The sequence below is a fragment of the Giraffa tippelskirchi genome, chromosome 1, assembly GCF_054371585.1.
Source record: "Giraffa tippelskirchi isolate mGirTip1 chromosome 1, T2T-mGirTip1v1.2.pri, whole genome shotgun sequence".
NCBI lineage: Eukaryota > Metazoa > Chordata > Mammalia > Artiodactyla > Giraffidae > Giraffa > Giraffa tippelskirchi.
This window is the reverse complement of record NC_137275.1, coordinates 41,083,536-41,107,905: the sequence shown is the minus strand read 5'-3', so window position 1 is coordinate 41,107,905 and position 24,370 is coordinate 41,083,536. Positions and strand designations below refer to the sequence as shown.

At 40.7% G+C, this 24,370-nt stretch overlaps 1 protein-coding gene, 1 long non-coding RNA gene and 1 pseudogene across 2 annotated transcripts in view; 1 reads left to right on the top strand and 2 right to left on the bottom strand.

Moving 5' to 3' along the window:
• Positions 1 to 3,735: 3,735 nt before the first annotated feature.
• LOC145544936 (nitric oxide-associated protein 1-like) overlaps positions 3,736 to 24,370 on the bottom strand; it is a 33,622-nt gene continuing 12,987 nt past the window's right edge. The window contains exons 3-5 of the mRNA XM_081588337.1: positions 7,401 to 7,511; positions 4,532 to 4,658; positions 3,736 to 3,960 (exon numbers count right to left, since the gene is read on the bottom strand). Of these exons, the coding sequence (XP_081444463.1) occupies positions 3,842 to 3,960; positions 4,532 to 4,658; positions 7,401 to 7,511 (357 nt within the window). The 3' untranslated portion in view covers positions 3,736 to 3,841. The remainder of the gene's footprint in view (positions 3,961 to 4,531; positions 4,659 to 7,400; positions 7,512 to 24,370) is intronic.
• LOC145538700 (nitric oxide-associated protein 1 pseudogene) lies at positions 8,431 to 10,207 on the bottom strand (annotated as a pseudogene).
• LOC145544945 (uncharacterized) lies at positions 10,307 to 16,862 on the top strand. The gene is made up of 3 exons (XR_014081747.1): positions 10,307 to 10,437; positions 12,909 to 13,034; positions 15,383 to 16,862. It is a non-coding gene; the product is annotated as an uncharacterized LOC145544945 (long non-coding RNA).

Below are 24,370 nucleotides of genomic sequence, written 5' to 3'. Positions count from 1 at the left end.
GCAGAGGTGCTATCTGTTGGGTTCACACTAGCCCGAAGTCTTGTTTTTATTGTTTAAGCATCACTCTTTGACATTTGAGAGAAAATGTCTCCTCCTCAGGGAGAAGAGCAGCCAAGAGAAAATGGAGCAGTCTGAGAAAGAATGGAAATGATTGTTGCTCCACAAGACACAGCCAGGTGGGAGGGAAGCCAGGGTAAATGATCAGCTTGCTCAGCTGGAGCACGAGGTACTCTGTGAAGCAATAAGAGGTCTGCCATGTCTGGCACCACTGGCTCCAAGTTAGTCATCTGCAGGAAACCAGCCTTGATTTCCATTTAGCAGAGAGTGTCTGAGTGATCAAGAAGCACAAGCACACAGGATTGCATCTGTGCTACACTTCTTGGTTGTCATGGGAAGTGTTGCAAGTAACAGAGACAAATTAGACACTGTGGAACTACACAGTAAAGCCCCAGTGATTAGTAGAACTTGCTGTTTAAGCTTCACTGAAACTTTGAAGAAAATGCTGATGTTTTACAGGAGGGAGGAAAGATATGGAACTTGAAAAAGATAAAACTGCATTTAATATCACAGAAGTCAAAAAGCTCTTTGATGGCACATTTTTTACTTCTAAGGTATCATGAATACAAAAGAGGTGACATGCTGAACACAAGTCTGCAGAACCAAGTAAACGAACTAGTATAAAACTTGCTTAATCATTTTCTAGTCCCTCAAAACAATCCCTGTTCTGTGGACATGAACGGCTGTCCTGACACCTTGCCATTAATATCTACTCTCCTGATTGCTATGTGCTGCCACAGTATAAATGATTAGAGATAGGAAGTCAGTCTTCATCCTGAGATCAGTGGATTAGGAAGTATCAGTAAGCTGGTGCTCAGAAGCCAACACAGTAAGAGAACTTTTTTAAAGCAAATCCACACTGGATCAATTGGATAGACCAACTGGGCTATCATCCTGGGCTGCACTAGGTTGACTGAATGTGTTATAAATTAATAGCACATCCTAGCACCAGTCTCCACTGTCTATGCTTAGAGGGCCTTTTTCATCTGAGGTCTTGTAACCAACCTTTCTTGGCTTTCCTGTCTTTGCTGAGAATCATAAAAAGGATTGAGAAATATTTAGTGTCATTCTTTCATTTTATAGATGAGAAAATGAAGACCCAGAGAGATTAACTAATACAACCAGTGAAACTGAAATTTACCTAGTAAATTTCACCGTTTAAACTTAGCAAGATCCTTGGAACATTTTTAGATATGCCTCAGTCTAACAATACCATTGAATATTAGAAGTAAGAGAAACTTGAGGATATAAACTCTGAACATTTAAAAATGGAATCTTTGTCAAGATGTCTAAAAGCCCATAAGTTTTCAGGTAAATAACAGCATCAGTTTTTGGGTTCTGTATTTTTCTAAAATGCACATTTACCATATTATCTTCTTGTCTAGATTCAGGACTAAGCTACAAACTATGAACAGTACATAGAAATATAATGGTCACAATTTTAACTTGTAAAGATAACAGTATTTCATTCTGTCCAAAATAAACTAGAAGTCAACTACCAATCATTTTCTCAAGTTGGGAAGCTACCACCTTCTAGAGGGTAGGTCTGGAAATGCCAGGGGGGTTCTCCAATGTCACAGTGAGGAATGGGCAGGGCATTTATGCTAGTGAAGGAGTATGTCAAGGCTGTATATTGTCACCCTGCTTATTTAACTTATATGCAGAGTACATCATAAGAAACGCTGGGCTGGAAGAAACACAAGCTGGAATCAAGACTGCCGGGAGAAATATCAATAACCTCAGATATGCAGACGATACCACCCTTATGGCAGAAAGCGAAGAAGAACTAAAGAGCCTGTTGATGAAAGTGAAAGAGGAGAGTGAAAAAGTTGGCTTAAAGCTCAACGTTCAGAAAACTAAGATCATGGCATCCAGTCCCATCACTTCATGGGAAATAGATGGGGAAACAGTGTCAGACTTTATTTTTTGGGGCTCCAAAATCACTGCTGATGGTGATTGCAGCCATGAAATTAAAAGACGCTTACTCCTTGGAAGGAAGGTTATGACCAACCTAGATAGCATATTTTTTTATTTTTTATTTTATTTTATTTTATTTTAGATAGCATATTTAAAAGCAGAGACATTACTTTGCCAGCAAAGGTCTGTCTAGTCAAGGCTATGGTTTTTCCAGTGGTCATGTATGGATGCGAGAGTTGGACGGTGAAGAAAGCTGAGCGCCGAAGAATTGATGCTTTTGAACTGTGGTGTTGGAGAAGACTCTTGAGAGTCCCTTGGACTGCAAGGAGATCCAACCAGTCCATCCTAAAGGAGATCAGCCCTGGGTGTTCATTGGAAGGACTGATGTTGAAGCTGAAACTCCAATACTTTGGCCACCTGATGCAAAGAGTTGACTCATTGGAAAAGACCCTAATGCTGGGAAGGATTGGGGGCAGGAGGAGAAGGGGACGACAGAGGATGAGATGGTTGGATGGCATCACCGACTTGATGGACATGGGTTTGGGTAAACTCTGGGAGTTGGTGATGGACAGGGAGGCCTGGCGTGCAGTGATTCATTGGGTCGCAAAGAGTCGGACATGACTGAGCGACTGAACTGTAGTGGCATTTAGTATCTAGGGATGAGGGATGCACATATAGTACCACCTTCCCCAATATGCCAATAGTATTCACTTTGAAACATGATGAAAGTGAGATCTATGAAGTTTTTTTTTGTTTTTTTTTTTACCAGTTTCATTTTAAAATACCGTTTATCCAACAATGACTTACTTAGTGAGAAGGGGGCTAGAGTGTACCTGTTGACAGAGAACCTGGACTATTAAGTTCATGGTAAACCTGAGTCTATAGGAAGTTCATGGATCTGCATTTCAGGCCAGCCTACTCCACGAGTATTTATCTCAACACTGGGACCTGGGACTTGACTCACCAATTCATTGTCCACAGCTATAGTGCCACTTACTCAACTAAGAATACATAAAGGTACAGACTTCTGACTGGTGTAATGTTTTATGTACAGTGTTTACAGGCAAATGCTGAGAAAATAGTTGAAGTGCTCTTATCCTTGCAGAATAGATCTCAGATACCAAAAAGATATAAATCATTTTCTAAGATCTTTGGGTACTTTTAGATTATGTAAGGGAAACTTCTACTTGTTTTCCAGATTTATTTCACTGTTTCTTCCCTTAAGTAATAAAAATCTGACTCCACATTTCTGTCTACATCCTCCAGCTCCCCCATGGGGGTGTGTGGCCATGGAACTGTTGACCACTGGACACTATGATGTGGGCAACTTCCAGCTTTTCTCTTTTTTTCAGTAAGGTAGCTGCATGCTCTTCACTCTCTTCTTCTCATTGCTATGTAAAGGATGACAACCTGAGCAGCCACCTTAGACCCAGAGATGGAAGCCATGGTGTGTTCCCCAGTTGGGTGCTTGGCTGACTACTTGAAGCACAGCCACTTACTCATTTCTTTTTCATTTAAGCCAGTGTATTTTGGAGACATTGACTTCCTGCCATTTTCTCTTACGCCAACTGCTAAGCTGCTCTTTAGATTCTAAATAAGAAATGCCATCTGGTCTCAATAACAAATACTAGTGGGAGAAACCTGAATGTAACAGAACTTCTTTTTAGGTGTGTTTGAATCACAGATACACACATGTACGTACCCTACCAAAAAAATGTGTTTACAAACTCAATTCATTAAAAAGAGGCATGGTCCTTGGTAGTTTAAAAAGAGTGAGGGGGCTTTATTATAGCGATATTTAATAAAACGCAATGTGATGTACACAGTATATTCTATATAGTTCATCTTCAATGTGAACAGGTCAGCTTCATACAGCTATCTTTTTTTCTTTTTCTGCAGATTGTACAATGTCAGCACTGTCCCTTGAGGTGTATAGCCTCGGAGGTGCAGTCCTTAATTTAAACTTTGGTCTTACTGCTACCCAACCTATGTAGGCACACGACAGAATACAGATGGTGTTAGCAACCATCCTATTAAAAACACCAAACACAGCTCCAGATGGAGACCCAAGGGAAGCTACTGCTGTCATTTTTTTTTTAAAGCATACAATGCATTTGTGAAAATGTACAGATTCATTTTCAGAGTAGGTTGCATCTTATGAATAATCTAGCATGTATTTCTTAAAATTTTCAGTTAATGTTGGTTAAGGCAACATATACATGCATATTTTTATGCATAAAATACATGCATATTTTTATACACGACTATAAAAATATGCTAAAACATCAGTGTGTATGTGTTAGTTGCTCAGTCGTGTCCAACTCTTTGGGACCACATAGACTGTAACCCACCAGGCTCCTCTGTCCATGGGATTCTCCAGGCAAGAACACTGGAGTGGGTTGCCAGTTCCTTCTCCAGGGGATCTTCCTGACCCAGGGATGGACCCAGGTCTCCCACACTGCAGGCAGTTTCTTTACCATCTGAGCCACCAGGGAAGCCCAAAACATCAGGAAGGCTACATTATTCCCCTTTTGAAAAGTGCTTGGTGTAAAATTACCTGCAGAAGAGAACTTGATGTCAGCCACTGCTTCAGATTCCTCAAGTCCTTCATCTAATGTGATGTCTTCAGCAACAAGAGGAGGAAATCCTGCCATTCTTTCTTCTCTACCCACTGGAACCTTCCACTGGGAGGAGATGAAGTTATTTGGAGATTCAAATGAAACCCCTGATAACTCTAATATTAAGTAAGGCACTGATAAGATAATATTGTACAGGTATCAAGAATAAAACCCTTTTAACCATTAAACTATTGAAAAAAAAACAATCACTTCTAGATCAAATGAAAAGCCCAGGAGCTCTGTGACGGGATGAAGCCTATGGATCCCAGTGACAAGGGCCCCGTGGCATCCATCTGGTGGTCACCCCAGACAGCAGAATCTTGTTTTATTAGCTTACACTGTTTTGACAACCCTCCATAAAGCTTTAGACATAGTAACTGGACAATTAAGGCAACGACCTTCCAAACACCTTAGTTCTTACAGGCCTAGCTGGACAGAAGTTACTCCCTGCCTCATTAGAATTGAAGGGTACATGGCAAATGGGTAAGATTCAGCTCTGTGTTTAGAAGTGTTTCCATGTATTGGAAATATTAATAGATCTCTCTGTGTTTAGCACTCAGGACACAAAGATGTTACAATATGGTCCCTGATCCCCCAGGAAATCAGAAGGTGGAAGTAGCAAGTAAATAATTTATAGGGTAAGAAAAGTGATGAGAGTCGTCTATTAAGTACTATGGTTGTAAAGAGAGTAATGAATGTGATTTGGTCAAGGAAAATGTGAAGAGCAGAATTTTGAAAAATAGATGACTCAGTGCAAAGGTATTGTGGGTTAGAATCATATATAGACACAAAAACTGGAAAAAGGATGATGAGTTCAGAGAACTGTAGTTTAACTGTATAGAGTATGTTAGGTGTACGTGTGTGTGTGTAATAGTGATGAGGCTATCAGTTGAGATTTCTCTCAGTAATGTGGAACTAACAAGGAATTATATGCAGGAAAGAGAAAAGAATAAAAAATAATACTGTGACCTGCTTTGTATTTTGGAAAAATTTGTGTAGTGCAGGGTTTGTCAACCTCAGCACCATTGACCTTTTAGGCTGAATAATTTTTTGTCGGAGGAAACTGTCCTGTGTACTGCATGACTTTTAGCAGCCTCTACTCAGTGTCCATCAGGCTGTGAAAAGCAAAACTGTCTCCAAGCTTTGCCAAATGTTGCCTTGTGGTACGAGTCAACCTGGTTGAGAACTACAGCTGTAGTGGGGTGGGGGTGGAAGGAAGACAATAAAACTGGAGTCTAGATTATACCTCATAATCTCAGAAAGCAGGCTACAGTTTGGACTGTGAGGCTGGTCTCAGTGATGATTAGGAGGCAGGATTGACTTTGACTTGGGAGATGAATGAAAATCAGAAGGCAAGGAGGAGGCACAGAGCGGTCCAAGAAACTGTATGATGAGGGGAGAGAAACCTGAGTGTCACTTTGAGAAGTATCAGTGAGTCCACCCTGAAGACTACACAGATGCATGAAGGCGGAGCCCTGCCCTCAAATCCTACATATGTCTGGAGCATAAACTTTAGGCCAGTTATTTCAATGGAGTCTTAATTTCACTCTGGCGTTTTTAGGAAGTCCAGAGAGAAAGAAGCATTTGCTTCTGAAGTCAGGTTGGTTTTATCCTGGTTGAAAGGCAAGTGTGCATTTTGACTTATTTTTAGTTGTATGAGCATTCATTAATGTAAATCACATCTGCATTGGCTGCACCTGGTATTTTTGCAGGAGCTATGTCCCAACCCCCTCCTCATCACCACAAACACTTACACAGCAGTGACAATGGTGCCCTGGTACTGGATCTTCTCCACAACCTCATGGTGTGGTCACAACAGACAGAGGTAAAGGAAACTTGCCTGAAGTCACACAGCTTCACTAAGTGGTGGAGCAGAGTAGGATTTGAACCCAGCCTTGGTCCAGTGACCTTAACCATCATACACTACAGGCTAGCCAACAGTGTGTATGCAGGTCTGGTTAAAGAACTATAAACAGGCCCCAGTCTCTGGTGAACTTGGAACAATTTCAGTGGCACAGAAAGGGCACAGAAGGGACTGCAGAGGATGGGAGGTGAGGAGCAAGAGTCAGCTTGATTGTAAAGAAGAAGAAGGAGCGGGACACTTGAGTTTTGTTTCTGAAAGATCAGAGAAATTTTCACACACTGCTTAACAGGTCAAAGGAAGGATCAAGTAAGCAGGAGAGAGGATGTACGATAGTCTCTAAGTGTCTGTGATTAAGAATCTGGGAGGAGAGCTTTTCCACCCAGACAAGGACTTCTCAACTCAGCACTACTCACATGTGGACCAGATAATTCAGTGTTGTGAGGGGCTGTCCTGTGCATGCATTATGTTTATCATCATCTCTGGCCTTCACCCACTACATGCCAGTAGCATCACCCAGTTGTGAGAAAATCCAACGTCTCCTCACTCACATTATCCAGTGCAACTTTTTGAAATGATGTGACCACTGGGCAGTTGAAAAGTGGCTAGTGCAAGTAAAGAACTAAATTTTAAAGTTTATTTAATCTTAATTAACTTATTGAAATATCCACATGTGGCTACCATATTGGACAGTGTCACCTAGAGAAAACCCAGCTCTGTCAGTATCCTGAGGTCAGTCCAGTCCAACATCCCTTTTCTCATCAGAGCCCATCTCACTTTATAGCCAAAATCCTCAAGGTGAACAAGGTCAGGGAGAGCTAACTGATGGTGTAACAAAGATGGTTCTGTCCAACAAAGGCTTTTTATCAGGGCTGTGGAACTACCAGGGTGTTATCATCCATAACACTTTGATGGTGTTATGCAACCATCAAAGCAGGCTGCCTCACCTTCAGTAGCATATGACCTGTGTGCTTCTTCTGATATATAGTATCCGCCTTGTCCAATGAAACAGGAAGGAAGTTGGAAGCCACAACTGTAAACCAAGCTGACTGATTTTCCTTAAGAAAAAAAGAAGGAACTTATTTTATACAATGAAAATCTACCAACCAATATAAACCTGGTAAATACAAACAGGGTCACAGAAGCACCTATTTTGCAATTATTACAGATGTTTCTTAAAGCCACGTATTTGACATTTCTTCTCAACAAAGCCACAAATCATATTGCATAAGAATTCAAATGTTAAATCTGTATAGTAGGGACTTCCCTGGTGGTACAATGGATAAAATCCACCTGCCAATTCAGGGGACATGGGTTCCATCCCCTGTCCAGGGAAGATTTCACATGCTGTGGAGCAACTAAGCCTGTGCGCCACAACTACTGAGCCAGTGCTCTAGAGCCTGGAAGGGGTAACTACTGAAGCCCATGTACCCTAGAGCTTGTGATCAACAAGAGAAGCCCCCTGCACTGCAGTGAAGAGTAGTCCCCATTGGCTGCAACTAGAGAAAGCCCACACACAGCAACAAAGACCCAGCACAACCCCAAATAAGTAAATAATAATAAAAAAAAATCTGTATAATATTCTCATGAGTAAATTCAAGATATAAAGAGGAAGACAGGAGTGGAGGAAGTGTAGAAAGTAAAAGGAGGATTTTCTGGAGAAACAAAGGACTAAAGCTACAAGGGAAACCTCCAAGAGAGCAGACACTGCTTTGTCCCCTGGTTCAGTGTTTAGAACAGTGGCTTGAACATCAGAGTACTCTAATTATTTCTACTGACAAGTTACTACAACATATACTGAATTTACAAGCACTAAGCTGATATGGAAGAGAAATGTGACCAAAGTAGGGAGACAATTTGTTTAAAGGGAAGCATCCCACCAGCCCCTGCTGGACACTGAAGGATACAGAATGAGGTGCCTGAAACACGATCAGAATTACAACTTTTCTGAAAACGAAGGAGATGGGCGCCCCAAGTCTAACCAGGCCAAGGGGAGATGGTGGCCCTGTCGATAGCTTCAGCGCCTTTGGCGATGCAATAATCGGACTCCAGAAGCGTATTAAAAAGAGTGGACTTGCCAGCGTTGGTTGCGCCAACCAGGTAGACGTCTCCGCAGTAGCGCCAAGAGCGCTGGAGCGCGGAGATCAACTCCTCAACTCCATAGCCAGTCTTGGCGCTAATGAGCCGCGCGTCTCCGAGTACCGTGCAGATCTCGGACGGAAGATTCGCATTCTCCTCCCCGTCCGGGGGCCGGTCCCCGCTGAGATGTTGTGGCCTTCGGTAGCCACGGGGCGGCAGCAGCCCGGCGCCGATAGTCGTCCCACAGTCGCTCCTGGAGTCGCTGTTGGTAGTCGGGAGTGTCCTGGGGCATAAGGTCCACCTTGTTTCCCAGCACGATCAGCAGCTTGGGGCCCACCATGGGGGGGCAGGTGGAGCAGCAGGACGCCGGGCAGATCCAGCAGGTCCACCTTGTTCAGCACCAGGGCGGGCTCGGGCCGCCGCAGCGCGGCGCTCACCACCTCCAGGAACGGTTCCTGGCTCACCTGAAGGCGCAGGGCGCGCCGGTGATGCACCAGCACTGAGCAGTATTGGCATACGGCCCGGGAGCACCTGCTGGCTGGCCCGTAACTTCTGCTGCCGCCTCTCCTCCCGTCGCCGCTGCCGCCGTCGCTCCTCCTCCTCCCGCCGCTGCTGCAGCTCCCACAGCTAGTCTTGGAGGGTCAGTTCCGGCTCCGAATCCAGGACGCCCTAGGTTAACAGAAAACTCTCCTCCAGGTCAGCCCCTCGTGGGTGACCCCCAGTCGCCGTCGCGCCACGGAGAAGGCCACGTCCTAGGCCCGCTGGGTGCCGGGAGGGGGAGTCGGCCGCGCATCTCCTCTCGAGGAGCGTCTCCCGGACCGTCGTGGCGCGCTACAGTGGGAGTAGGTCCCCGCAGGAAGCCGCAGAGCAGTCCGCAAGCCAGGTGCGCGGGCAGCACAGTTAATGCTGGAGTGGGCAAAGGGGCGGAGCCACCTGGGGCAGGAGCACGGTGGCTGGGGAAACAACAGGGATAAGCCGGGAGTACCTGAGAATTATTCGTCAGCGTCGCACTGAAGCTACTTCTCCCGCGCCTAATCGCATGAGTTCTCTCGATGAAGGCTCTATGGCCCAAGAACCCATTTGAAGCGGAGATAAAGACATTGGGGACTTAAGACTAGCGTGGGTTGGTGGAATAGGCTTGCGAGTGAGGTTTTGTTCATTTTCAGGCTTCTTCAGCGAGCCGCCGCTGGCACTACCCGCTAGTAAAAAAATCTTATTTTTAAAATCTTCGTGTTTTTTGTCTTTGGAACTGGGAGAAGAAAAAAAAAAGTTGAAAATCGAATGCCGCAGACTTATAGCCACAGTAGAAATCTTTTATTAATACATCTTCTTGGCTTTTCCCCACATGTGTCATTATGCGTGCGTGCTCAGTCGCTTCAGTCGTGTCCGACTCTTGGCGAACCCAGGCTTCACTGTCCATGGGATTCTCCAGGCAAGAATACTGGAGTGGGTAGTCATTTCCTTCTCCACGGGATCTTCCCGACCCAGGGATCAAACCAGCGTCTCCTGCATGGCAGGCGGATTCTGTATGGCTGAGCCACCAAGGAACCCTTGTGTCATTATGTAACAGCACTAAAAAGCAAAACTTTTCATTGGCTGTATCCGAGGCCGAGCGGGTAGGAGCTACCCTCCCCGTATATAAACCACTTGAAGCGTCCGCCTACAATTTGCGCATGTGCAGAATTTCTAGCCGTTAGGAAACCTTAACCTACTCTTTGCGCAGGCGCAGAATTTATATTCCCTCCCCCCACCTTCCGCTCCCAGCGTAAGACGCAGAGTATTCTGGGAATGCAGGAGGCAGAGGTGTTTTCGTATGATGCTGCGTGTGTGTGGTTGCTCGGCCATTCTGTCTGTGATTTTAAGAGTGTCGTGAACCGTTAATCAGTATGTGTGACACACTCAAGGGTACGTGAACATTCAGAACACTCCGCGGCGAGCCATCTAAGGGGGGAAACATGGTGAGCTGAACGAATGAAGGATTTGTGGCCTCCTTCCCGATTCAGGGTACCTTTTGGGCTTCCCTGGTGGCTCAGGCGATAAAGAATCTGCCTTGAATGCAGGAGACTCGGGTTGGATTCCTGGGTGAGGAAGATCCTCTGGAGGAGGGCATGGCTACCCACTCCAGTATTCCGGAGAGTTGCCCGGAGAATTGCTTGGACAGAGGAGCCTGGCAGGCTACAGTCCTTGCGGTCAGAGGCGACTGAACGACCAACATTCTTTCACTTTACCGGGCCGGTCGGACCACGTCCGCAATCGTTTACCCACATTCTCCAGGCTGGGAAAGAGTCCGGGATTTTGAGAGGTGGAGGGTTCGGGAAACGTAACCTTTATGATCTCGATCGGAGAGACTCTTCTTTCCGTTGTCTGCCTCTCGCTAAATTTGACACTCCCTTCGCGTATTGAAAATAGCGTACAGAAACAGGACAAATTCCATTGTTCTGACTTTGATACAAAGGGCTGCTTTCTTGATTTCCCTTAAGGCCAAAATTAATGGATTTATTGAATTGTTGAATTTTTGAGCGTCAGCCTGTTCCAGGCATTGTGCTAGGCTCTGGAAATACACCGGGGACAAAGAATGGGGCGGGCGGTGGGGAGCAGGGATTGATCTGGTTTGGCATTTCTTCATGCTGTCATATGCCTATGTAAATTATCCTGAAAGATGACTTTTACATATCCTCTTTCCACAAGATGACACAGTTATAGGTGGCACATATTTTACTGAACACGGTCAACGTATCTTTTTTTTTTAATATGTACAATTCTTAGTCATGTCCAATGTATTTTCAAAACTCCCAATTCCATTCTCTACAGCTTCTGTTTCAAACGTCGTTTTCTTCTAGCCATATCGTTTTCAATCCTTTCATTTCTCCTTATTCCCTCAGTTGCTTCATGGAGAAAATAGATGAAGCTTAAACTCGACCGTTTATTTCTGTCACCTTTTAATCTTGAGTCTAGAAATCATTACATTCAAAATTGAAACCGTTTTTTAGTTCAATTTTCAAGTAGGTCATATATTCTCGTGGTTCATAAACCATGAAAATGTTAACTTGTGAAGTCTTATTCTTTTCTGCCATCCTGTCCTGTCCACCATCTGCTCCTCTGTAGGTAACCACTGTTCTAGATTCTTAGCTCTCCAGATGCTTCATTTATATTCAAGGAAATACAAATAGTATTCTATTTTTTCTGCTTTTATAGACCAAAAGTAACTTCACACTTTTCTGTACTTTTAGTTTTTGCTTTATATATCTATATCCAAAAGATTTTCATATCAGTACATAGAGAACATCCTAACTTTTTTTCACAGATACATAGTTTGTATGGATATACTATAACTAAAGTTGTGTCTTGATGTATAGTTGGGTTATTTCCAGTCTTTTTCCACTTCAGTCAGTGCTGTAATGAGTAATCTTGTACATATCATTTTGTTCAATACAAGTATATTCTTCAGGATAAATTTTTAGGTATAGAATTTCAGATTAGATAATGGACACCTGTTAACACAAATTATTAACATTTTGCTAAATGATTCCAAGCAACCACTGTAGTTGATTGGGTTAATTAGTATTCTCATTAGCAATGTATAATAATCCTGTGGAAAAAGAGTTAACGTTAGATCGGTGATCACATTTGTTCTAGCAATGAGTCTTCATTACATTCCTGCTTGTGTCCTTTGATATCATTATTAGATATGCTCTCATCAAGTTTTAGACACTTGTTTTTCAGCTGGCTTCTTTTTATGTGAAATATTAGCTCTCTCTTGTCCTTGGGAAAACATGTTGAATGTTTCCTTTTTCTTTCAGTATTTTAAGAAAATGAGTGACAATCTCAATTGATAAATCAAATGGACATTTTTAAAACCTTATGTAAACCCTTTGGTAGTCAACACTGTTGATGACTTTTCCATGAAAACTCCTTCCTTCCTTCTGCTACATCCCTCTCACTTAATTCTCACCTGTGTGACTTTTTTCCTCATTCTCTTCCACTGTTCACATTATTCCTGGATGATTTCATTCATTCTCCGTAGCTTCAGTGACTGTGTATTAGTGGATGACTTCTAAGTACAGTTGGCCCCTCCATATGGGTGGGTTCACCATCTGGGGATTTAACTAGCTTCGGGTGGAGAATATTTGGGAAGAAAGTTCCAGAAAGGAAAGTTCCAGGAAGGAAAATTTGAATTTACCTTGGGCTGACAACTTTTTATAGGCATGCTTTTTAAAATTTTGCTCCTCTTTATGTGCTTCACAATATTACATTCTTTATAGATTTAGCTTTATGACAACCCTGCATTGAGCAAGTCTATTGATGCCATTTTTTAAACTGCATTTGTTCACTTCATGTCTCTGTGTCACATTTTGGCATTTCTTGCAATGTTTCAGACTTTTCCATTATTATGTTTTTTATGGTGATCTCTGATCAGTGATCTTTGATTTTACTACTATGAGTGGCTGAAGGCTCAGATGATGGTTAGCATTTCTTCACAAAAAATGTATTTTTGAATTAAGGTGAGTACATTGTTTTTTATTTTTAAATTTTTATTTATTTTATTTATTTTTGGCTGTGCTGGGTCTTCATTGCTGTACAGGCTTTTCTCTAGTTGCACAGAGCAGGGACTACTCTCTAGTGGTATGTGGGCTTCTCATTGTAGTGGCTTCTGTTGTTACAGAGCGTGGGCTCTAGGGTGTGTGAGTTGCAGCATGTGGGCTCAGTAGTTGCAGCTCCGGGGTTCTAGAACACAGGCTCTGTAGTTGTGGTGCACAGGTTTAGTTGCTTCGTGTCATGTGGGATCTTCCCATATCAGAAATTGAACCCATATCTCCTATATTGGCAGGCAGATTTTTTACCACTGAGCCACCAGGGAAGCCCCTACATTTTTTTTAGACATAATGCTTAGTAGACTATGGTGTAGTGTAAACATAGCTTTTATATGCCAAGCAGGCTTTCTCTCCTGTTCTGTGTTTCTATTTTTGTGCCAGTACCATACTGTTTTGATTGCTGTAGCTTTGTAGTATAGTCTGCAGTCAGGGAGCCGGACTCCTCCAGCTCCATTTTGTCGTTCCATTTTTTCTTTCTCATGATTGCTTTGACTCATCTGGTTTTGTGTGTGTGTGTGTGTGTGTTTCCATACAAATTTAAAAACTTTTTCTAATTTTTTGAAAAATGCCATTGGTAATGTGATAGAGATTTCATTGAACCTGTAAATATCCTTGGGAAGTATAGTCGTTTTGACAAATTGATTCTTCCAATCCAAGAACAAGGATTTTCTTGGGTTGGAAATGTTTGTGTCATCTTCCATTTCTTTTGTCACGTTTTATAGTTTTGGGGATATAAATCTTTTGCCTTCCTAGATACGTTTATTCCTTTGTGTTTTACTCTTTTTGATGTGATGGTAAATAGGATTGTTTCTTGAATTTCTCTTTCTGATCTTTTGTTGTTAGTGTATAGAAAAGCAAGAGATTTCTGTGTATGAATTTTGTATCCTACAACATTACCAGATGCATTGATGAGCTCTAGTAGTTTTCTGGTAGCATCTGTAGGATTTTCTATGTATAGAATCATCTGCAAACAGTGACAGTTTTTCTTTTCCAATTTAGATTCCTTTTATTTCTTTCTCTACTCTGATTGCTGTGGCTAGGACTTCTAAAACTGTGTTCAATAAAAGTGGTAAGAGTGGACATCCTTGTTTTGTTTCTGATCATAGAAGAAATGCTTTCAGTTTTTCACTGTTCAGTATCATGTTAGTTATAGGTTTGTCATTTATAGCCTTTGTTACGTTGAGGTAGGTTCCCTCTAAACCCCCTTCTGGGGGTTTATTACCATAAATGGGTGTTGAATTTTGTCAAAAGCTTTTCCTGCATCTATTGAGATGATCATTTGGTTGTTAATCTTCTTCAACTTATAATGTGGTGAATCACACTGATTGATTTGTGGATATTGAAAAATCCTTACATCCCTGAGATAAATCCCACTTAATCGTGGTGTATGATCCTTTTAATATATTGTTGGATTTGGTTTAGTAGTATTTTGTTTAGGATTTTCTATGTTCATCAGTTATATTGGCTTGTAATTTTCTTTCTTTTGTTTTGTGGTATCTTTCTCTGATTTTGGTATCAAGTAGATGGTGGCCTCATAGAATGAGTTTGAAGTGTTCCTTCCTCTGAAATATTTTGGAATAGTTTTGGAAGGATAGGTGTTAACTCTTCTCTAAATGTTGGATTGAATTCACCTGTGAAGCCATATGTTCCTGGACTTTTGTTTGTTGGAAGTTTTTAAATTACAGTTTCAATTTCAGTACTTGTGATTGGTGTATTCATGTTTTTTATTTCTTCCTGGTTCAGTCTCAGAAGATTGTACCTTTCTAAGAAATTGCTCATGTATTCAAAGTTGCCCATTTTATTGGCTTATAGTTGCTTGTAGTAATCTCTTATGATCCTTTATATTTCTCTGGTGTCCCTTGTAACTTCTCCTTTTTCATTTCTAATTTTATTGATTTGAGTCCTCTTCCTTTTTTCTTGATGAATCTGGCAATAAGTTTATCAGTTTCCCTTATCTTTTCAAAAAACTGGATTTTAGTTTAGTTGATTTTTGCTATTTTTTTGTCTCTATTTCATTTATTTCTGCTCTGATCTCTTAAAAAGAAACTTTTTATTTTGTATTAGAGTATAACATATTAACAATGTTGTGATAGATTCAGGTGAACAGTGAAGGGATTCAGCCATACATATACATGTATCCATTTTCCCCCAAACTCCATTCCCATCCAGGCTGCGACATAAGGTTGAGTTTCTGCTCTGATCTTTGTGATTTCTTTCCTTCTACTAAGTTTGGGTTTTGTTTGTTCTTCTTTCTCTAGACTTTAGGTGTAAGGTTAGGTTCCTTATTTGAAATTTTCCTTATATCCTGAAGTTAAGATTGTATTAAAAGAAGAGACATTACTTTGCTGACAAAGGCCCGTATAATCACCTCAGATATGCAAATGACACCACCCTTATGGCAAAAAGTGAGGAAGAACTAAGGAGCCTCTTGATGAAAGAGAAAGAAGAGAGTGAAAAAGTTGGCTTAAAGCTCAACATTCAGAAAACTAAGATCATGGCATCCAGTCCCATCACTTCATGGCAGATAGATGGGGAAACAGTGGAAACAGTGGCTGACTTTATTTTTCTGGGCTCCAAAATCACTGCAGATGGTGATTGCAGCCATGAAATTAAAAGACGCTTACTCCTTGGCAGGAAAGTTATGACCAACCTAGATAGCATGTTAAAAAGCAGAGACATTACTTTACCAACAAAGGTCCGTCTAGTCAAGGCTATGGTTTTTCCAGTGGTCATGTATGGATGTGAGAGTTGGACTATAAAGAAAGCTGAGCGCCGAAGAATTGATGCTTTTGAACTATGGTGTATGAGAAGACTCTTGAGAGTCCCTTGGACTGCAAGGAGATCCAACCAGTCCATCTTAAAGGAGATTAGTCCTGGGTGTTCATTGGAAGGACTGATGTTGAAGCTGAAACTCCAATACTTTGGCCACCTGATGTGAAGAGCTGACTCATTGGAAAAGACCCTGATGCTGGGAAAGATTGAGGGCAGGAGGAGAAGGGAATGACAGAGGATGAAATGGTTGGATGGCATCAGTGATTCGATGGACATAGGTTTAGGTGGACTCCGGGAGTTGGTGACGGACAGGGAGGCCTGGCGTGCTGTGGTTCATGGGGTTGCAAAGAGTCAGACACGACTGAGTGACTGAACTGAACTGAACTGATGGTTTGTTCCAGTAGTCATTAATGGGATGTGAGAGTTGGACCATAAAGAAGGCTGAACACCGAAGAATTGATGGTTTTGAGCTGTGGTGTTGGAGAAGACTCTTGAGAGTCCCTTGGACTGAAGGAGATCAAACCAGTCAATCCTAAAGGAAATCAACCCTGAATATTCATTGGAAGGACTGATGCCGGAGCTGAAGCTCCAATACTTTGGCCACCTGATGCGAAGAACTGACTCATTGGAAAAGACCCTGGTGCTGGGAAAGATTGAAGGTAGGAAAGGAAGGGGATGACAGAGGATGAGATAGTTGGGTGGCATCACTGACTCAATGAATACGGGTTTGAGCAAGCTCTGGGAGATGATGGACAGCGAAGCCTGGCATGCTGCAGCCCATGGGGTTGCAAAGAGTCGGACACGACTGAGTGACTGAATGACAACAACAAGATTGTGTTACTATAAACTTCCCTTTTAGAACTGTTTTTGCTGTATCCCATGGGTTTTGGATCTTTGTGTTTTCATTTTCATTCATTTTTATTTTATTTCTTCTTTGATTTGTTCAGTGATAAATTGATTGTTTCGTAACATGTGGTTTGGTCTCCATAAGTTTGTGTTTTTTACAGTTCTTTTTTCTTACAGATGATTTTTAATCTCATAGCATTGTGGTCAGAGAAGATGCTTGATATTATTTCAGTTTCATATGCATAGTTTTTATTTACTTGTGATATATTAATTCCATTTTTGCCTCTGTTTTAAGAAAGTGATGAAGTATAAAACTTAATGTCTATGGAATATGGCTGTTGACTCTGAAGAGTATCCATATTAGTAAAGTGGATTAATATTTATATACCATCTTCTACTTAAAATGTCAATTTTGGTTTAAATGGAATCATCAAAACTTTTATGGAAAAATATTATTATTTGCCTTTTTAATGTTATTTGGTTTCATTTTAGCCAAGATATTTGCTGAAGTTTGAATAAATTGGAAAGGAGATGGTGCTACTTCACCAGTGATGCCTCATGAAGCCAGATTAAGAAATCTCGTGTAAGAAAGAGTTGTTTCAGCAGCTGATACTGAAATAAAATAGAAAATGTAATTTTAATCAGTTGAGAGTTTTAGCAATTACCTTACTATTAGTTTGTGATCTACTTTTATTTTCTGGTCCTCTTTATGTTGATATTTAGAAATAGTCATTAAGGAAGGTAAAGAACAACTTCAGGTGCAGCATCAGAAAACTTTCATGGTAAAGCTCCAGTTATTTGCATTCAATATACTGCCTATTCAATGGCTTAACAGATCATGATCTTTGTGAATTAAATGGATGCCCCTTGGATCCTGATGGTTATTTCATTCTTAATGGATCAGAAAAGTATAGTAGCCTTATGTAAAAAAAAAAAAAAATTACACAATTAGCATTAAATGTAATTTAAATTAAAATGTAAGCCTTTATATAGAATAATCTGAAAGTGGCATTTGAATTATTTAGGAGGGTGACAGCTGAATTTACATACCAAGGTTTTATTCAGCTGCATATACTATGCGCTAGAAATTTGGTTACTTGTATGTTTCTATGGAGCAGTTTTGCAAAATGGAGTTTATAAAGTTCTAGAGTTGATGTTTCAGTGAGCCTATGTGATGACATTAAATTAAGATGCAGCTTTCACTTCCTTTCTACTTCAAAGACCTTGTGGATTTTATGGCTGTAACTTTTATTGTCCATGTAGGTTATGATTGCTCAAGAGAAAATGGCAACACAGTCTATGTGTTTGCCAAAAAGGATTCTAAATATATATCTGCACAGGAGAGTGTAGATCATGTCTGGAGATGTGGAAGTATCTCTGCAGAGGAGTGGGCCTGATTCCCTAGGTCCACATTACCACACCTGTTTGTTCGAGGAGTCTTACTGGCTTGTCTGATTTCCCTTAGAGGCCCCCCTACCCACCAAGGCCCTACACTCATCTTGGTCCTCCTAAACTCCTTGCCTTTTTTCTGTAAGGCATAGTCCTTTTACTTCCTTGTGGCCTGTGATACTAGTTTATAATAAACTCTTAAGAGAATATTATAAATGCAAAAGGACTTCCCAGGTGGCACGGTAGAATCTGCCTGCCGTTGCAGGAGATGGGATTGGATCTCTGGGTCAGGAAGATCCTCTGGAGTAGAAAATTGCAACCCACTGCTTTGGAGAAGGCAATGGCACCCCACTCCAGTACTCTTGCCTGGAAAATTCCCATGGACGGAGGAGCCTGGTGGGCTACAGTCCATGGGGTCGCTGAGAGTCGGACGACTGAGCGACTTCACTTTCACTTTTCCCTTTCATGCACTGGAGAAGGAAACGGCAACCCACTCCAGTATTCTTGCCTGGAGAATCCCAGGGACGGCGGAGCCTGGTGGGCTGCCGTCTATGGGGTCGCACAGAGTCGGACACGACTGAAGCGACTTAGCAGCAGCAGCAGCAGCAGCAGTATTCTTGCTTTGGAAATCCCATGGACAGGGAGCCTGGTGGGCTACATGGGGTTCCAAATAGTCCTGAGACATGACTAACTGACACACATAAATGCAAAAAAAAAATCTTCTTTTGTTTTTATCTTGAATGTTTCGAAACACTGAAATTTTTGGAAAGGATAGACTTTTTTTTTGTAGACTATCCTTCAATTTGGATTTTTCTAAAATTTCCTCATGATTATATTCAATTTATGCCATTTCTTGGCAGGACAAATCTAGAGGTCATATTGTGTGCTTCCCAGGACAGCATATCAGGAGTCACATGATGTCATTATGTCTCATCATTGGTAATGTTAATTTCACAGTGGCAGTTGTTAGGTTCCTCCACTGTAAAGTTACTATTTTTGTGGAAAGTTTTATTGAGTCTAGATAAATATGCATTTCCTTATCAGTCTTTTCCATTGATGATCTTTGTCTAAGGCGTAATTGAGATTCATCAATGGAAAAGATTGATGAGAAAATGCATATTTATCTAGACTCAAAGCTGGGCTGGAGGAAGCACAAGCTGGAATCAAGATTGCCGGGAGAAATATCAATAACCTCAGATATGCAGATGACACCACCCTTATGGCAGAAAGTGAAGAAGAACTAAAGGGCCTCTTGATGAAAGTGAAAGTGGAGAGTGAAAAAGTTGGCTTAAAGCTCAACATTCAGAAAACTAAGATCATGGCATCCAGTCCCATCACTTCATGGCAGATAGATGGGGAAACAGTGGAAACAATGGCAGGCTTTATTTTTCTGGGCTCCAAAATCACTGCAGATGGTGACTGCAGCCATGAAATTAAAAGATGCTTACTCCTTGGAAGGGAAGTTATGACCAACCTAGACAGCATATTAAAAAGCAGAGACATTACTTTGCCAACAAAGGTCCATCTAGTCAAGGCTATGGTTTTTCCAGTGGTCATGTATGGATGTGAGAGTTGGACTATAAAGAAAGCTGAGCGCCGAAGAATTGGTGCTTTTGAACAGTGGTGTTGGAGAAGACTCTTGAGAGTCCCTTGGACTGCAAGGAGATCCACCAGTCCATCCTAAAGTAGATCAGTCCTGGGTGTTCATTGGAAGGACTGATGTTGAAGCTGAAGCTCCAATACTTTGGCCACCTGATGCGAAGAGCTGACTCATTGGAAAAGACCCTGATGCTGGGAAAGATTGAGGGCAGGAGGAGAAGGGGATGACATAGGATGAGATGGTTGGATGGCATCACTGACTCAATGGACATGGGTTTGGGTGGACTTAGGGAGTTGGTGATAGACAGGTCTGGCATGCTGCGGTTCATGGGGTCACAAAGAGTCGGACACGACTGAGCGACTGAACTGAACTGAACTGAAATTTTTGACATGTAATTTAAGTTATTATATTTTAGAACTTAAATTATATTTTAAAGTAAAAAATTCTTTCGAGAATCTTTTTGTAAAGCTGACAACAATATTTTTAGAAAAGGAATGAGGAACTTCCCTGGTGATCCAGTGGTTAAGAATCTGCAGAGGGTGCAGGTTCGATCCCTGGTTGAGGAGCCAAGATCCTGCATGCAGCACAGCTTAGCCAAAAACTTTTTTAAAAAAGAAAGAGAAACAGAGAAAAATGGATGAACATTCTATGATTTCCCCTTTGTCTTATTCCAGAGATTCATTCATAAAATGTGATACACCTCTAGATTTTCTCATGTTTGGATAGCTGTTAAAGTACCCTGGGATTAGGGTGAATTTTTTTTAATCATTAAAATAGAGTATGAGTTCAATTCCTCCCCAAATAGGGCTTTTGCTTTTAGCTTACTGTATTGAGGGATACGGCTCAGGCTTTTGATTCTCTCAAATACGAATCTTGGCATCTGTTTTGGTGAAAATGGGTTTAGAGAGAAACTGTAACACACTTTAGCCAGAGCTGGTCTTCTGTCTATGTAGCAAAGCAGAGAATTGAGATTTGGCTGCTCCAGGTCTTGCTCCAGTGGATGATAGACTCGGAGTTTTGATCTGAGTGTTTTCATAGCTTGAAGTTCAGGAGCAGCATGCTTCACTTGCAGGGATAAGAGAAAGCCTGATAACCAACATTGGCTGTGTTTTATGACTGAGAACTTACTGTTAACGCGTGTATTTCTGAAGAGAACTGCCTTCAGCTTTTCTGTGTTCTCTAGAGTAAAATTAAGTTCTTCATGTTGTTTTAGGCCTCTTTACCTTTCCATGGGCAAATTCCCTCAACCTGGAATGCTTGTGCAACCTATTTCCCATGCCTCCTCAAAAATGGGTAATAGGAAGAAGAGTGCTTATTACTTTTTTCAGGTAAATCTCAGTTATTCTACAAAACTTTAGTATTGGCTCTTGTCTTCTTCAGTATATTTTACCTGACCCCCCAGTTTGATTTAGATCAGAGATTGGCAGACATTTACTGTGAAGGGTTAGATATTAAATATTTTAGTCTTTGTTTACCTTACAGTGTCTGTTGTGTATTCGACCCTGCTGTTGTAGTGAAAAGCAGCCATAGACAATACATAAACCAATTAAATTTTATTTACAAAAGTAGATGGCAGATGAAGGCAGATTTGGCCTGCAGGCTATTCTCTGAGCCCCTGATTTAGACCTATCTCTGTGACTGTATATGGCATATTTTCCTTAAATAAACTCTGACAGAATGTGTACACCAGATGGTAATTATTGGTATATATGCCTACTTCACTCACTATACTATTCACTTCTCAGAGGCAGGGAATGTGTCTTAATAGAACTTTGTATTTTCAGCTCTGAGCATGGTGCCTGACACATAATGTCTGACAGTGAGTGTTTGTTGAACCTATAAATGGACCCTGTGTCCTTGGACTGGGCTCTTTAATCTCCTGCTGAAGAGTGTTAGGAGCCTCTAAGTAGGAATCTTGTGTTTATTTTTCATGAGTCTAGACTTTTCTCTTCCTTCATATTTTCTGATAACCAGAGGTCCTCATTTTGCTGGATTCTAATAGACTTTCCTGTCAATAGTCCTTTCTGACCTACTGAAACTCATATATTTCCTTTGGAGCACATGATACTGTTTAGTCTTCAAGCAGAACACAGCTCACTTTATTTCTTCCTGTTAAGACAACAGTTATATTCTATTAGCTCTATTGTAATATAATATTCTATGTTCTATTCTGAGTTCTCTAAGGATTCAAAGCAGGCATTTGAGAATGCCACTCATGCTATTTTGGCTCCCAATGTTTCATCTTAGGTTGTTTTCTATGGACAGGAAGTGCGCTAAGAATGTAGCACATTTTCTGTTTCTTGACTTTGGACTCTTTGGGAGAACTCGATGTTTTTGATCAAGCTTTTATGATTTACTATTGTTTTTAAACTCACTGATCCAAGTCTTTTCCTAATAAACCTGATCTTTTTTTTAAATAAAAGTATCCAGATGTGATTTTACTTTTTTAAAGTACTATTGTAGAAAAATACTATTTTTCCATTTTCCAACTAACCGGTAGTTCCATTTCTTAGTTGACTTCCAAGATTATATATTAGATATAAATAATTCACTGGGAATTCTTATTTGTTTACTTTTTGACTTATATCTTTATATATGCGTGCATTCATGCTAAGTTGCTTCAGTCGTGCCCGACTCTTTGTGACCCTACGGACTTTTAACCCTCCAGGGTCCTCTATCCATGGAATTCTTCTGGCAAGAATACTGGCATGGATTGCCATGCTCTCTTCCAGGGGATCTTCCCGATCCAGGGATCGAACCGGTATCTCTTAAGTCTCCTGCATTGGCAAGCAGCTTCTTTACCACTAGTGCCGCCTGGGAAGGCCATCTTTATATACAGATATTTCAAAATCTGAAATGCTCTTAATAGTTATTATGTCCTCTATTGCATATTTTCATGGAATATATTTTCTAGTGCTTCTCAGTAGAAATAAAATGTAAGTTACATAAGCAATTAAAATTTTTCTAGTTAACCATATTAAACTAAAAAAGAGATAGATGAAAATAATTTTAATATTTTTATTTGACATGATAATCTAAAATATTTTAATTTCAACATATAATCAATGTAAAAATTATTAATGAGATTTTATATTTGTGCGTATGTGATATGTCTTTGAAGTCCAGTGTGTAGTTTATACCAACAACATAGTTCATTTCAGAATGGCCATATTTCAGGTGCCCAGTGATGACCTGTGGCTAGTGACTGCTCTCTTAGCCAGCTTGACTATAGACCATTTGTCTGATAGGCGATTGTGAGAAGTCAGGCTTATAACTGGGAAAGCCTGATCAAGGCAGAGTGATATAGGGCTGGATATTGAAAGATTATAGAGTGAAGCATGTATAATTATCACAGAGGCAAAATAAGAAATTGTTATATACAGTTGACCTTTAAGCGACACAGGTTTAAATTACATGGTTTCACTTATATGTGGATTTTTGCCACACCACATGGCATACGAGATCTGACCAGGGATTGAACCTGTGCCCCCTGCAGTGGCAGCTTGGAGTCTTAATCACTGGACTGTCAGGGAAGTCCCATATGTGGATCATTTTCAATAAACACATTAGAAAATTATTTGGAGATTTGGAACAATTTGAAAAACATCACAGACTAGCCATGTAACCTAGAAATATTGAAAAAAATAAGAAAGATATGTCATGTATATATAAAATATATTTAGATACTAGTTTATTTGATTATTTTCTACCATAAAACATATAGTAATCTATTGTAAGAAGTTAAAATTTACCAAAATGGGTGCAAAGACTTATAGACAGTACATGATCCATTTGGCATCAAGCAAAATGTAAACATGTAAAGAGGCAATGTTGAATCATAACTGAATAAAATTAAATGTCATGTACTATTATAATTAATCTTTTAATATTGTGGTAAGCTCAAGTGTGTTTTGTTGTTTGTTGCTGTTTAGTTGCTAAGTCATGTTCAACTCTTTTGCAGCCCATGGACTGCACCCCAGGAGGCTCCTCTGTCCATGGGATTCTTCAGGCAAGAATAGTGGAACGGGTTGCCATTTCTTCTTCTGGGGATATCCGCTTAAAATGCCATGAGACACTACTCATTTCCACGTGAGCACTTCATCTTTCCAGTAAATTGCATATCACAGTAAAAAGTGATCTCTTGCAGTTCTTGTATATTTTTCTTTGTGTTTAATGCAATACTGGAAACCTTGAATAACACCATGTGACCAATATGAGGTGCCACTAGTGATTCTAGACATGCTCCCATGAAGCAGAGAAAAGTCATGACATTTCAAGGAAGAGCTGAATTGCTTGATGTATACTGTAGATTGAGGTCTGCAGCTGCAGTTGCCAGCCATTTCAAGATAAATGAATCTAGCATAAAGACCATGGTAAAAAAAAAAATGAAATATGTGAAAACATTATTACACCCATGCCAGCATGCATAAAAATGTACCTTTTGTGAAATAACTTTTTATCTTATATCAAAAATGCAGCTTTTATGTGGGTGTAGAATTACTATAAGAAAGGCATACCTACTAATATGATTTGAGAAAAAGCAGTCATTATATGATGACTTAAATGGAAAGTGAATGATCTTAATGCCACCAAGGGTTTATTTGATCATTTTAGAAAGGGGTTTGACTTAAAACATGTC